Raw genomic sequence first — 13302 nt, 5'->3', positions numbered from 1 at the left:
CAAACTCGTGCTGAATTTACTACCTAATCACAAAACCCCAAAGCACTTCATAATGTACTTGTTCACTAAAAGGTCAGCCATCTGTTATCAGCGCAAAACCCTTATTAAAATGTAACTTTAAGGGAAGGTGTTTTGCAAGCGAAGATCGGTGGCAGAGGCGAGAGAACAAGGTGCAACTTTGCTTTCCAGCTTGTGTAGTTAAGTGTCCACGCAGTGTACGCTGCCCACGTGAGTGTGCTTGAACCACCCATATCTATATCTTGCAGAGAACGATCGCCCAAATCAACATGCACGTACAGTAAAAATAAAAGGGGCATCGTGTGCTACAAATATTTATGACAACTTAACAAGATGCCAAATTACAGGATAGCGGAGAGCGCTGCACTGCAGATCACGACTGCACAATCTATAGAGTGTCAGCACTCTGCGGAAGTTTGGAATCGTGGGTGGTAGTCCTGTAATGCACCCCCTTTAAACTTGGCCACCAATTCTGCTCTCATCATCTGCTTTCATTAGATGACATCGTGTTTACATTTAGGTCTGCAAACTACAGTATGCAAATACGTTAAAAGCAAAAGACGTTTACGATCCAGATCCCTCGCTTGTGACAGACAGACAGAAAGGGAAAGACAACACTCCGTTCCTAAAGCACGGATATTGATTTGGGCAACTTGGACAATTAAAGCAGCAGTCAGTAGGCGGTAGGTAATGGGGGAAGTAGAGGTAATGGGGGAAGTAGAAGTGACTGAGATTGGAAAAATCCAAAGTAAAAATAGTGATAGCAAATTAAACGCCTATCTGCATTACACGCGAGATGACCCAGGTGAGGGCGCCATGCTGACAGGGCAAATGAGAAAAGGAAATCACGCCTAGTGCTCCAGCCCAAATGCCATGCATGGGTCATTAATTAGGCATTGCTGTTCCACGGTTCTTCGTCCCCCCACTCGCCTTTTCAACAGAATTCGCCAATTACAATTTGACAGCTGCAAAGTCGGTACAAGTCAAGTGTCACCATTACCTACCGATGAGTTAACTCAGTGAAATGAAACGCCAAACTCGTCATTCCGGAACGCCTACTAACGTGCTCTCGGTTTGGCAGCCGTTTTGCAACAAATAAATGACAATTTTTGTCAACAATGTTAACATCTCGAAAAGGGATAATGCTAAAATGACTTTAAAATAGCGTCGGTTCTAAGCATCTCCTAAAAATTCAATTCAATTTCAGCAACTCTTCAACCTACGCGAAAGCCCGCCTTCCGTTGCCTTTAGTTTCTTTTAAGCTGTTCTGGCCGACCCTTTGAAAGGGCAGAAATGAAGAGTGTGTTTCACGGCCACTCCCCGCTGGAACGCGAGGCATGAAATAGATGGAAAAAGATGGATGGACAGGGACTATTCCAACAGCTCATCAACTTCACTTATCACTGCACCTTTCCTCCGTTAGGAAGCCTTGAAAGCTGGCTTTGATTAAAAAAAAGTGAGTGTCAGGGTCACGTGCATGAACGATAAATATTCAAACATTTTACCAGTACAAGTTTTGTAAATGTTTTATTTTACATAAAGGCCCGTTTTAACTGGCATCGTGTACAGTTACATAGAGTTCACCCCACCTCTCCAAAACACTTTATTCTAATCCGTCCCAGCCTTTCTTTCTAGTTTTCAAGCGTGCTCACTTAACTACTTCGAAACAAACTACACATTCGATTTCCGATCTTTAAAGGCACTTCCCAGAAACTTTTTGATCGAAAAATGAAAAACAGGGTAAAATAAAGCCCTTCAGATAGTGGATACACCGAAGCTGATCGAACAAACCCTGTAGAAACACAACATCTGGGCAGGTCCCAAAATGGAGCAGCCTATCATTTTGTTTATCAGACCAACCACACAACTTGGCAAAGGCAAGCAGCAGCCTGTGCCTTTAAACCTGAAATCCTTTCCGGGAATGGTAAGGGGTGTGGGGGAGGAGGGAGCACGTAGGAGGGGGCACAGGTTGGGTGACGAACTGTAACACGAGAGGCGGCACTATACGTTTCTTTGTACTGTGTCTCGACGCGTGTAAGACAGACCTCAAACGAGTAAACCATTTTTATTTCATGAGTGGCTGAGCACTCAAAAGGGGCAGAACGACCGAATCAACGACTTCGAGTTGGAAAACACAAGCTTCGCCCACCTCGGGCCACATTCTATGTTCTTTTGTTCGCAGCCATTCGAAGCAGGCAGGGAACTCGCCCTCACAAATGTTGGGGACGCTGTGGGGGATGCTTTTTTAGGCTGTTATTATACAGCGTACGTAACGTGTGTTGTTTTCACGGCTTCTTGGCGCCGTCTGTGGTCCCTGCAGGGCTAACAGTTCACATTGGCCAGCTTACTTGGTTTCAAAACGGCCATAAACACTCTGTGTAAAGAAACAAAGCCCTCTGCTGTAAGGTGCGTTTTGGTCTTCCCAGTTTCCTGAATACGCATCTTGTGGCCTAAAATAATGAATGTACAAAAAAGTCACAAGAGGTAACGTGCGTGGGTTTTGCACACCCAGAAATAGAGCCACTTCCACGCAGCATGGTCATGAAAAAACCAAATGACATCCTTCACCTTCACGAGCACCGGCAAATCCTCCGGGATTTCATATAGAGCAACGGCTGACGATGACAATCCAGAGGATGGCCACAATGTGTGTGGGCGAGGTAAAGCATTGTTTGGCGAAAAAGAAGCAGACCAGGCCCTGCTAGATTATACAGAATCTGTCTCGAAAACAAATTTAAAAATTGGCATTTGTCAAGAAGCTATCGATCTATCTCCAGAGAGTGGGTAGAATGCTGTTGGTGGTAGAAAACCGACTATCAACGCTGAAGAAAGCTGCTAAAGCAAGGTCATGCAGCAACTCTCTAAAAATCTTACCCACGTCACAACACTGAGGTCTTCTTGGGGAAATAAGTTGATGCTTGCCCTGCCAAACTAAAAAAAATAATAATAAAATGGACTGTGCCATAGTCCCTTTCTGGAATAGCACTTGTGGCACTTTAGCAACTAAAATGAAGCTACAACATACGTGAGCATCGCTTTGAAGGGCGTAACATAGCTAGATGACTTCCCGTGCAATAACAAACCAATCTGGCCAATGGGATGGCCCACAACACATGTTTCGACTACAATCGACAACCGAGCATTTACTATTGGCTGAAAGTGCCCCTTGTTGCCTGGCAGCCTAGAATAGAATGGAATGTGTCATGACTACCAACTTCTCACGTAGGTGCCGTGTCAACAGTGCTGTTATTGAGTGAATACAACTAAACAGACAGGCCAAAAAAGTACCTCAATGCACCGCCACTAGCTGACACACCAGGGTAGCCTATGGCTGCTGCTGCTTCCAATGGTAGGCTAGCCGTGTACATACTAAATGCGATGATAAAATACTGGAAATGTGTTGAGAGTAATACAGAACAAGGCACGATCGACCCCACGGTGGGCTAACTGTCGCCCTGCTGTTAACCCCAAATCGAAGTTGAGCTGCCATTACAACGAATGTCACATGTGAGCGCTAAGAATGCCCTCAGACCACAGCCCCACACCTCCGTGGAACGTATGGCGAGATGAAGAAACGAAAACGTGCGTAAGAGATGTTCTTACACACAAGGGTTCCCTGAAAGAAGTTGCCCGGATCAGGGAGAAACTCGGGGGTCTTTTGTCCTTAATATGGCTAGCAACGGCAAGAGTTTTCCCTCTGTCCCCTCCTCCCCCACAGCACGGCGGAGGGGCGTGCACATCCTTACACCTTCTGTTCAAAACAATGTGGGGGAGGGGAGGGGTCTCAAGAGATGGAAAATGCACGGGGAAGCATGGAGGCTGTGCTGTGAATTACAGGCAAGGATGTAAACACCAAAATGTCGAGACGAGCTCCTTCCTCTCCCTCCTCCTTTTCTCTTCCCTCTGATGGCAGACTTATCAAAACAGAGGCATGATTCACCTTGCAGCACATGAGACGGATCAAGGAAGAGCTGTCTTGTCACGCTGAAAGGACTCGGAGAACGGAAACAAAATAAGGAAAAACACACACACGCGCGCCTTCGCGAGAGAGGGCGATTCCACGCCGGCTTCCCCGTCCCCATTTATTAATGGATTTCCGCAGCGTGCTTTCCCGCTAAGAGCCAGGGGCGCCACAGCCTACCACACACCCAGCGACCAAAGAAAACATTTTTGTAGATTTTTTATTTTTAAAAAGGACATCCATCTTTAAGGTTGCGAACACGCTTCCATTTTGGTAAGGGTCGCACGGAGCACATATCGGCAGCCAAGCACTGCGTTTGAAAGGTTGTGTCCGTGCTCCAAAAAAAAAAACACTACAATCCATTTTATTGCATGGAAAGGTTGAGTCAAACCTTCTCTGTCGCCCCCGCGGGGTCCCCGCGATTAGCCGTGGGCACGGCGTGAAAAACGAAGGATGTATTCAAGTAAACAACTGTGCGTGCAGTGTGCTGTCAGGTCTACGCACCGTGCGGCGTGAACCTGGTGTCCCCCGGGCTGGGCAGTGAGGGGCTTTTGCTGGAGTATGGAACGGGATCACCTTGTTTTCATATTCGGCAACTCAAAGCATAACGAGGAGCTTTAGGGAGATCCGGCTCACAATGTGCACCATGGTGTTATGTGTACGTTTTGTTTGGTGCAGCGTGGTGCGAAGAGACGCGTAAACAAACACTCTAGGGCAAGCGTGTGGATACGCTTATAATGCGGCGGCGTAAACAACAACACAAACAGTGTGCTGTCGGTAGTGCAATGTAGGTGGGCGCAGAATGCGCGGGGGCTCTATTCCCAGCCCATGCGCTCTGTAAAAACGAATTTACATGCATGGAACCTCCCATTCCCGTTGAATGATAGGCATATGATGTAACACCACACCCCCCCAGGAACCCATCAAAAACAGAAGCCTCTTCTACAACATGTCCCAAAACTATCATCAAAGACAAAAAGGAACCCGCAACACAAAGTATACACGTGTATCTTCAACCAGCAGACACAGAAAACGATGCACCTGCAGTAACGCCCCCTCGGGGGTAAGATGCATGGTCAATAACTATCGCCTTGGCTGGATAATGGCGCCCCAAAACCACCCCAAAGGGAAACAAGGCATACGGCAACAGCGGCCACAATCATCCGAAAAAACAACAACAGCACATCCCCGCCCCCAGAACCAGACACATCCAAACTTGAACGCTCTTCGCGATCTTATACCTCCCATCACAACACGAACATGTACACATACCTTCTCCCCTCACCCCCACAAAAACAAGCACAAGAAAGGACATACAGTCAACACTATCGCAGAAACAACACGATTCCACCCGGCCCAGGACTAAACAGACATGTCACAGCATTGAAGCATCTACTGCCCCCATTTCAACAGTAGACTGAAATGCACACTTTCCTTTTATTTACAATAAGGAAAACAGGTGTGAGGCCAAATGATACATAAGCATCCCCCTGGGTGTAAAGTGCATGCAGACTAAAATCGAAATCAAACACTCGATTATTTCACATAGCGCTTGGTCCTCGGGAACCAGTCTGTTTTGTGCATGCTGCCACCGGTGACGAGTGGGACAACTGAAGCACATCGGGGTGCATCCAGAATACAGCCCCCAAGGAACAAATCCAGATTTAGAAACAGCTCTTTCCAAAAGTCCAGCCTGACCGCAGGAGCGTATTATCATCATCACAGGAAGAAAGAGAAGGAATACTCACTTTCTCCATGTGCTGGCCAGAGGTGGGCGATGCAGAAGAGAAGCGTGAGTCCACAGCGGAAGGTCAAAGACCCCTTTCCTGCTCCAGGCTTCATTCCTCTTGTCCAGGAAAACAATCACCAGAAGCAGAGAGAGAGAACAAAAAATAATAAGGCAAGGCGCCCCCAAAAAACTACATATAAATTACCTACAAACAAAAAAAGTGAAATCACAGCCTTCTGGGATTGGGGCCTTATGGCAGAGGGGAGGGAGAAAATAAATATATATATATATATTAAATATATATCTAGAGTTCGCTGTGACGTTTCAAGGCACACGGAGAAGGCCCCAGCGCAATGGCGGGGGCAAGGGGGCGTCACTTGAAGGTGCTTGGTTGGCTCATCCAGGGGCAAGGAGACTCGAGTGACCACTGCAGGGTGCTGGCGCTCTGAGGGTCGCAGTCACCCACCGCCAGAGACACAGAGAGGCCCCGTGGTCAATCAAGGGGGTAGTGCTGGGTGGTGCTGCTCCTCTCCACCAGACTCACGGTGTGATGGGAAGGAGGCGGGCCCCAGAGTCCGCATCCTCTGCCTCCATTTCCAGACAGTCTGGCTAGCAAGGGGTGGGGGTTTCGGAGGCCTCTGCTAGAGGCGGCGCTGGTAACCACAGATTCACCGGGCAATGGTGGGTTGGGGAGACCGATCCAGAGTGCTCTGCGGTACAGGGGTTTAGTCTCGGATCACGAGGGGCTCTACCAGGAGCGGGTCTGGGAGATTCGCGATGGGGCACCGGGATAGCGCTCGGTGTCCCTGCAGGGGTTGGTATCACAGCTCCGGGATGGTGCCACCGGAAGGGGGATCCCTCTCCGGGGTGCAGGAATGAATGGAAGCCGCTGTTTGCGCCGCCGTTTCCTTCCCTCTCAGCGCGACTGCCTGCCAGGCTCTGAGAAAGAGGCAGGACAGGGGGAGGAGGCAGGGGCGGCTCCCTTCGCTGCATGCTACGGCCATCCCAAGCGCCGCACTCAGCAGATGCCTGCCTCAGCCTAACTAACCCTGTACATCGCTCTAGCGCCTGCCCAGGGCCCAACGTTACACATGCCCTGCTGCTTGCTGCTCCACTGACAGCACTCGCTCCTACTTACGATATCCATCCACCAGCTGCGCTCTGTCCCTACCATAGAGCCGACACCCACAGTGGGAGGCACGTCGTCATCCCTTGTTCCCAATACCCCCCCCCATGCTCTCGTTAATGCTCTCATTCCTTAACTGCTACCCTCCACCCACGGAGCCCAACCCCCTTGGAACTCAAAGAGAGGCATGACCAGTTGGATGAGTGGGAGAAAAATTGCCACAGCAAACTTTATTACATACATAAAGTCAGGAGTTAGCTTACAGACTCTCTCCCTCTCATGCTAGACTTTACTACACTGTTATTTTATACCCCCACTGCTCAGACCTAACAGCACTCGGTAACCCATCTTCCACCAGCCACCACTCTGAACTCAACATCCTGCCAACCCTAAACTGCAGGAAATAATTCTACACACCACTAACACAGCATGTCCGTCTTCTGCCAGTCCTCAGTCGGTTCCATGTAATAATGTCGCCACAAAAATCTCGCCATGCAAAAATCTCGCCGAAAAATGGCCGTTTTTTGTGGCGACATTATTGCATGGAACATGCGGGGAACACCCCCAAACTTTTTTTTAGTCATTTTTTTTTTACATTTTTTTTTGTTTTGCCCCTGTCCCCATATATATGGTCACCCAAATAATATCGCCACAACATTTTCCCGGCGATATTATTTACGATGACCATATATATGGGGATATTACCTGGTACCCCTCAGTCTACTACACATAGGGACTGCAACCTATGGCGCCCCAGACGTTGTTGGACTGCGACTCCCCAGATCCCTGACCGTTGAGTTGACAATATTGAAAGGGCTGATAGTAGTTGTAGTATCAAAGTTCTGGAGAGGCAAATGTTGCAGACCTCTGCCTGCAACTACCATATCCCTTCAGGCAAGATAGCACCTTCCTTCATGGCCGCACTCGCTTACTGGATGCTTTAACATTGCCCCTACATCAGCTCCGCTGGCGTCGCTCTTCTCTTGGCATGTTCATCTTCTTCCACTACACTACTCTCGCTATCCCCTCTTGTTGAAGGTCCCCACGCTACTCTCGGAGCTTTAGTGCCCTCATCTCGTCCTGCTCCTCATTCTGCGCTCAGTATGTAATATCCTTTTAATGCCCACCTGCTGCTGGCACTCATGGTGCTTTCACAGTCTGTTTCTTGCACCGGTCTGCCATGAATGAGGGCATGCATTTATTACCTGAAGCTGCCAATCCCATCTCTCATATCTCTCTTCTGCCAGCTGCTGGCTTCTCTATGTTCTCAATATCGCCCCTGGCTATGGACTTCATTCAGCTCATTCCCTCTCTTTTCCCTGGCCCTAACCCAGCCTAACAACTCTGATAGTCCTTTCTTAGCGTATCCAGGGAATTCAGTCCGGATGAAGAGATACATGATGGTGGAGGGGCCTTGCTTAGAGCGGACCCGTGGGGCGCATATATCACAATGGAGTCAAAGAAATACAGCCGGGGGTTAATAGTCACCAAATATCACTAGTCGGTAAGCCAGCATGGAGCGGACTCACTAAATGCCCACTGAAAAGAAATATGTCTTCCTTTGACAGCAAGTGGCTTATGTGGAGGAACCGTTATTAAAAAGGTAATGAGGTGCTAACACTTCTGTAGACCCTGAGGGAAATGACAGCCAGAAGGGCTTTAGCAAACAGCTTGTAAGGCGAGCGCGGCAAAGCGCATATTTAAATTAAAACCCCAGAACGTAAGTAGTATAGATATAGAATATAATATATTATTGAGTTAAAAGACTGCTGACTTCCAACTGAGGCGCAAGGCCCTTTTCAACTAAAAGGCCCCAACGCTGCTCCTGCAGGGAATTGCCATTTGTTGACCTCACTGTGTTCCCAGTTATATCCACTTTTGTTGGTCACCAGTGGTGCAACATCATTGAGCTGAACGGGCTTCAGCCCCCTAGATATTTTTGTCTATGTTGACTCGACCTGTCTGACCTACAGATCCGTGACAGAACAGGACACATAAAATGACGCCTGGGCTTCGCCGTTAAAAAAAAAAAAAAAAAAAGGCAATGCTATTACAAACGTAAAGCATATCACTGTTAGCACCTGCATTCATATGTATAAATTTTTAGGCAATTGGTTTGTACTTGCATGTCTAGGGATTGATTAGAAGAGTTAAGAGGGCACAGGAGATCGCTCATTCTCACAGGAGTCCTTATGTGTGTGCTCTCAAACTGCTTGTAACATTGAAGCTGCACTAGAATAGTCTCATTAGAATGAGAAAGGAAGTTAATGCCCCCACACAAATAAGTTTGCACCTCTCCCACCGTCTCTGAAGTTAGCACCACTCCCAACATTTGGGTTACCCCCCTACCCCAGCGAAATGTGGGTTTTGTTGCGCTCTGTGGGTCACCAATCCGGTCTCTTCGTCTCCAACTCGCCCTCACTATTTCTCTCTATGGAAAACACGTACTTGTCTCCCAACAACTCGCTCTGATGCTGCAACACATTCTGCCTGCTTTAAGTAACTACCTGCTCGTGGTACCTCCTACTACTGCCTCTGATCTCAATATATCTACCTGCAGCAGTCCCGCACTGTCCTCACTGCGTATGTCCCTGCTATGCTGGACCTCACTTTGCGCTCATTGTATTCACACTGCTGCTGCCCCTCCATCTATCCCTCCTGCTGGCAATGTTTCCTTTAATTAGCTAGCTCTTCCGAGGCTTTGATACCCTCACTGTTGTTGGTGTGTTTTTTGGACTCTCACAGTTAAGCCAGGACTGCCTAGGACCATCACCACCTGCCTACTCCAGGTTTGCCTTACTGGCTCTTAACAGACCCCTTCCTGTCATATTCTCAAATAGTATATAGTCTTATCTGCCACCATGCCTTCAGCTGCAGACTTCACTGTATCCTACGCCCCTTTAGACTGGTGACAGTCCTTGGCTCCCTTCAGCGGTTTCAACCCTCCAGACGCTGTACGTAGAGGCCCACTATCCCTAGAATGTCTTCTGTCTCCCCATTTGGTGCCCATCTTTATACATTTTTTGTGTTTTATTAGATTGCACTGAAACTTTTGCACCACACAATCAAAGCAATTCAAATGTTACATTTAAATGCACAAGATTATAATCCATATTTCAACCTTAAAACATATAGCTCGTTACAGCGTTTTGTAAAATCTGTCAATTAGCATGTGTAATAAATCATTAAAACGACAAAAGTCGGCCTAGCAGCATGCTATGTGTTAATGCACAAGATTATAATCCATATTTCAACCTTAAAACATATAGCTCGTTACAGCGTTTTGTAAAATCTGTCAATTAGCATGTGTAATAAATCATTAAAACGACAAAAGTCGGCCTAGCAGCATGCTATGTGCAAATATGCGTAAGTGCGTACATATATTCATAACATAAGTAAAAAACGTATTTCATAGAAAGGAGACATTCTGTCACGTTTCATCCATGATTTTACCCCAATACTACCAATTCAATTGCAGATAGATATCTAAGAAGTGAAAGGGACAGACCCAGTTCGCTGCCTGCTGACACTCCTTGCCAAAAGTACTCTGTATTTAGCCAACTGGTGTCTTGCCCGAATTTGCCAAAGTGTGGTATTCAAAGTAATTTTAATTTCAGGCATGTAATTACAAGATTCGATACATTTTCCACAATACCTGCAACATTACATGTGAACATTTCTGTAAATCACCAAGCAACCTATTTCTAGCCCCTACAAGCTCACCAGTCAGCAACAAATTCAGCCCAAATCTTAGGAAAGAAGAGGCCATTTAGAGTTTGGTATTGTATTTAAATACCATGGCACAGTCCCATATGGGCGAATGTCCCATTTATTGAGTGTATTGATTGTATTTCATAACAAGATCCCTAGTCTCAATCCAATCGTACTAAATAGTTTACGTTTAGCAACGAGCAGATTTGCAATCAGCAAATTAATGGATATGTTACAATCATCCATGAGCTTTTCCACTCTACTTAAAATGACATTTCACACTGCTCAAGTTCCCTGACAACTTGTATTTCTAAATCGGAATATAAGGTATCTTGGAACAGTGAGCAAATCTTTATGTAAAATTTAAGCATACGCCACCAATACCTAGCTTTCAGTAAAACCAACCCCAACTCGTAGCGCAAAACTACGTTTGGGACATAACTAGGGAGATTAAGAACTCCCTTCCACAACTTCCCTTCTAATTTGCCCACAGATATTTAATCTAGTACTGGGTTAATTTCTGTACCATATAAAATAGATGGTACGACTTTCCCTTCATAGTTCCTACGTGAACCGACAGTACTTAAGGTGGATTTTTTTTCATCTTGGACATGGCATTTGTTATCTAAACAGTAAGATCATATTCAGCTCTGGCTATCGACAAGCACGAAAACAGGTGGAAACCTAGATATATTATATTGTTCACCACTTCTAAAACGTCTTACCACCGTGTACCAACCAAATCCAAATCTACTTTTGGCATTACCAAACTTTGCTTTTTGTGGGGTGGGGGTGTTAAGTTTCCAATAATTTCTTAATCGCATATGCAGTAAAGGTAGTCAAAATCCAGCAACACAACATCGTCTGAGTAGGCAAGTCAGCTCTTCTTCCATGTCCCAACTTGGGGCGGTCCTTGAACCACCTTACTAAATTCCTCTCCCATATCACTGACAAATTAAACAAGCAGGGGGGCCAGCAAACATCCATGCCTTAGTTGACGAGGAAACCAATGCATAAATAACAAACCCATTAGGACTAACGCTGGGCTCTCTTCTAAACCCAGTTTGCAATTTTGGGAGTCTATGGGCGCTCATTACGAGTCACCCGCTATGGAAATAACGGTGACGCTAAACCCGCCGCCACCGTTGTTTCCATACCGGGTGATCTTGAGTCCTGCAGGCGGAGGTGTCATTCCCGCCAGGTCTCACCTGGCGGGTTTAACACCACCCGCCTGCAGGCGGACGTGGAAACACCGGCACCATCACGAGATGGTGCCAGTGTTTCCACGTCCCATGGGAATGGGGATTTATGGAATTCCGCCTCTGGAATTCCCGGGTCACTGGGGTCGTAATGCCCGGTAATTCCGGGAATCACAGAGACGGAATGGTAATACTAGTCCAGTGGTAACCTGCCGGAATTTCAGGCACAGTTACCGCCGGCCTCGTACTGAGGCCCTATGTCTTTTATGTACCCACCCCTCGAGCTCTGCCAACACCAACAACAAACAGTTTAGTGCACGCCTCCAACAGAGCTTTCAGACGATTAGGCTGTAGACTTAACTGTATCCTACACCCCTTTAGACTATATGACAGTCCATCTCACCCCCCTTCCAGCTGCTGTCTCACGGTTGGCTTTGCTATCCACGGGATCGTATGTTTTGGGGCCACATTTTGCTGTGTCTCAACTCAAGTCTGTTCACTGGTCATATCCTCTTGTTCACTATGGCTACCCAGACATGCTCCCTAGCAAAACTGCCGGCTGAGTGCCCCTCTTTCTGCCTGTTTGTGCTAGCAATTGCTTACTATGACTGCACGCCCCTCATCCTCCTCCCCTGAGCCACGTGTCCCTAGCACGATTTTCCGTATCTCCTACCCCCCTTGTTTGCCTTCCCTTTCTATCCCTTAATTGCCTTTCGACTCTGTTTCATGATCATCTGCCCCTTATGTTGTCTCTGGCTTTCCCCTTTCTCTGCCGTCTCTGCTTCCTGTACCCCCGCGTGTCTCTGCCTGCCCCGGCCCGTCCCTCTGTGCCAATGGGTGTCCCCTTGCTCGTTTTCCTTTCTCAGGCTGTCCCTGGCTGCCCTTGCAGTCTCTGGCTGGCCCCTCCCCTTGTTTCCTCCAGCTGCCCCTCCTCCTGGTGCATCGGCCTGCTGCCTGCCACCTCTCCCTGCACTCTCTCACGGTCTCAGCCGCCGCCTTGCTGTCTCGCCGCCGGCGCCCCCTTTGCTCTCGCTCAGGCTCCCCTCTGCTCTCCCCTCCTCTCCTCTGGGAGACAGACCTGCTTGTGAAGGTCACTGCTCCTCCCCGGTGGGCTCCCTCTGTTCTGGCGGGCGGGCTCCCTTGTCCGGGCTGACGGGCTCAGGCCGCGGCTGCTGGGCGGGATGCTTGTTCCCCGCACGGACCGAGTTTGAGTGTAAACCTGAGCCCGGCTCGGCCAGCCCCGGCGGCTGCTGCTGCTGCTGACACGCTCGGCCTCTCCCGCTCCCGGGACGCTCAGCCTGAGCCAGAGCCCGGAGCGGATCCGGGCCGCGTCCGGAGCGGAGCTCACAGGAGCAGGCAGCCAGCAGCGTGCGAGCCACACAGAGTGGCGCAGAGCTAGATACAAAGACTGCTCGCAGAGAAGAAAACAAGTGCAGACGGAACACACACGTGCCCAGCAGTGCTGCTGCTGCTGACGACGGCTACAGGACGGATGCTTCGTGCATGCATGCACACTGCGCAGCCTAGGCACATTCACCCGCCAAAAACAAAATCGGCT

General features: G+C 48.2%; 1 protein-coding gene across 1 annotated transcript in view; it reads right to left on the bottom strand.

Moving 5' to 3' along the window:
• Window positions 1–12932, bottom strand: part of IGF1R (insulin like growth factor 1 receptor) — a 1701728-nt gene extending 1688796 nt beyond the window's left edge. The window contains exons 1-2 of the mRNA XM_069625053.1: window positions 12823–12932; window positions 5728–5823 (exon numbers count right to left, since the gene is read on the bottom strand). Coding sequence (XP_069481154.1) covers window positions 5728–5821 — 94 coding nt within the window. The 5' untranslated portion in view covers window positions 5822–5823; window positions 12823–12932. The remainder of the gene's footprint in view (window positions 1–5727; window positions 5824–12822) is intronic.
• Between the last annotated feature and the right edge of the window lie 370 nt (window positions 12933–13302).

The sequence above is a fragment of the Ambystoma mexicanum genome, chromosome 11 (genome assembly GCF_040938575.1).
Source record: "Ambystoma mexicanum isolate Mex_15411 chromosome 11, UKY_AmexF1_1, whole genome shotgun sequence".
Lineage (NCBI taxonomy): Eukaryota > Metazoa > Chordata > Amphibia > Caudata > Ambystomatidae > Ambystoma > Ambystoma mexicanum.
This window is presented reverse-complemented; position numbering and strand designations above follow the sequence as displayed.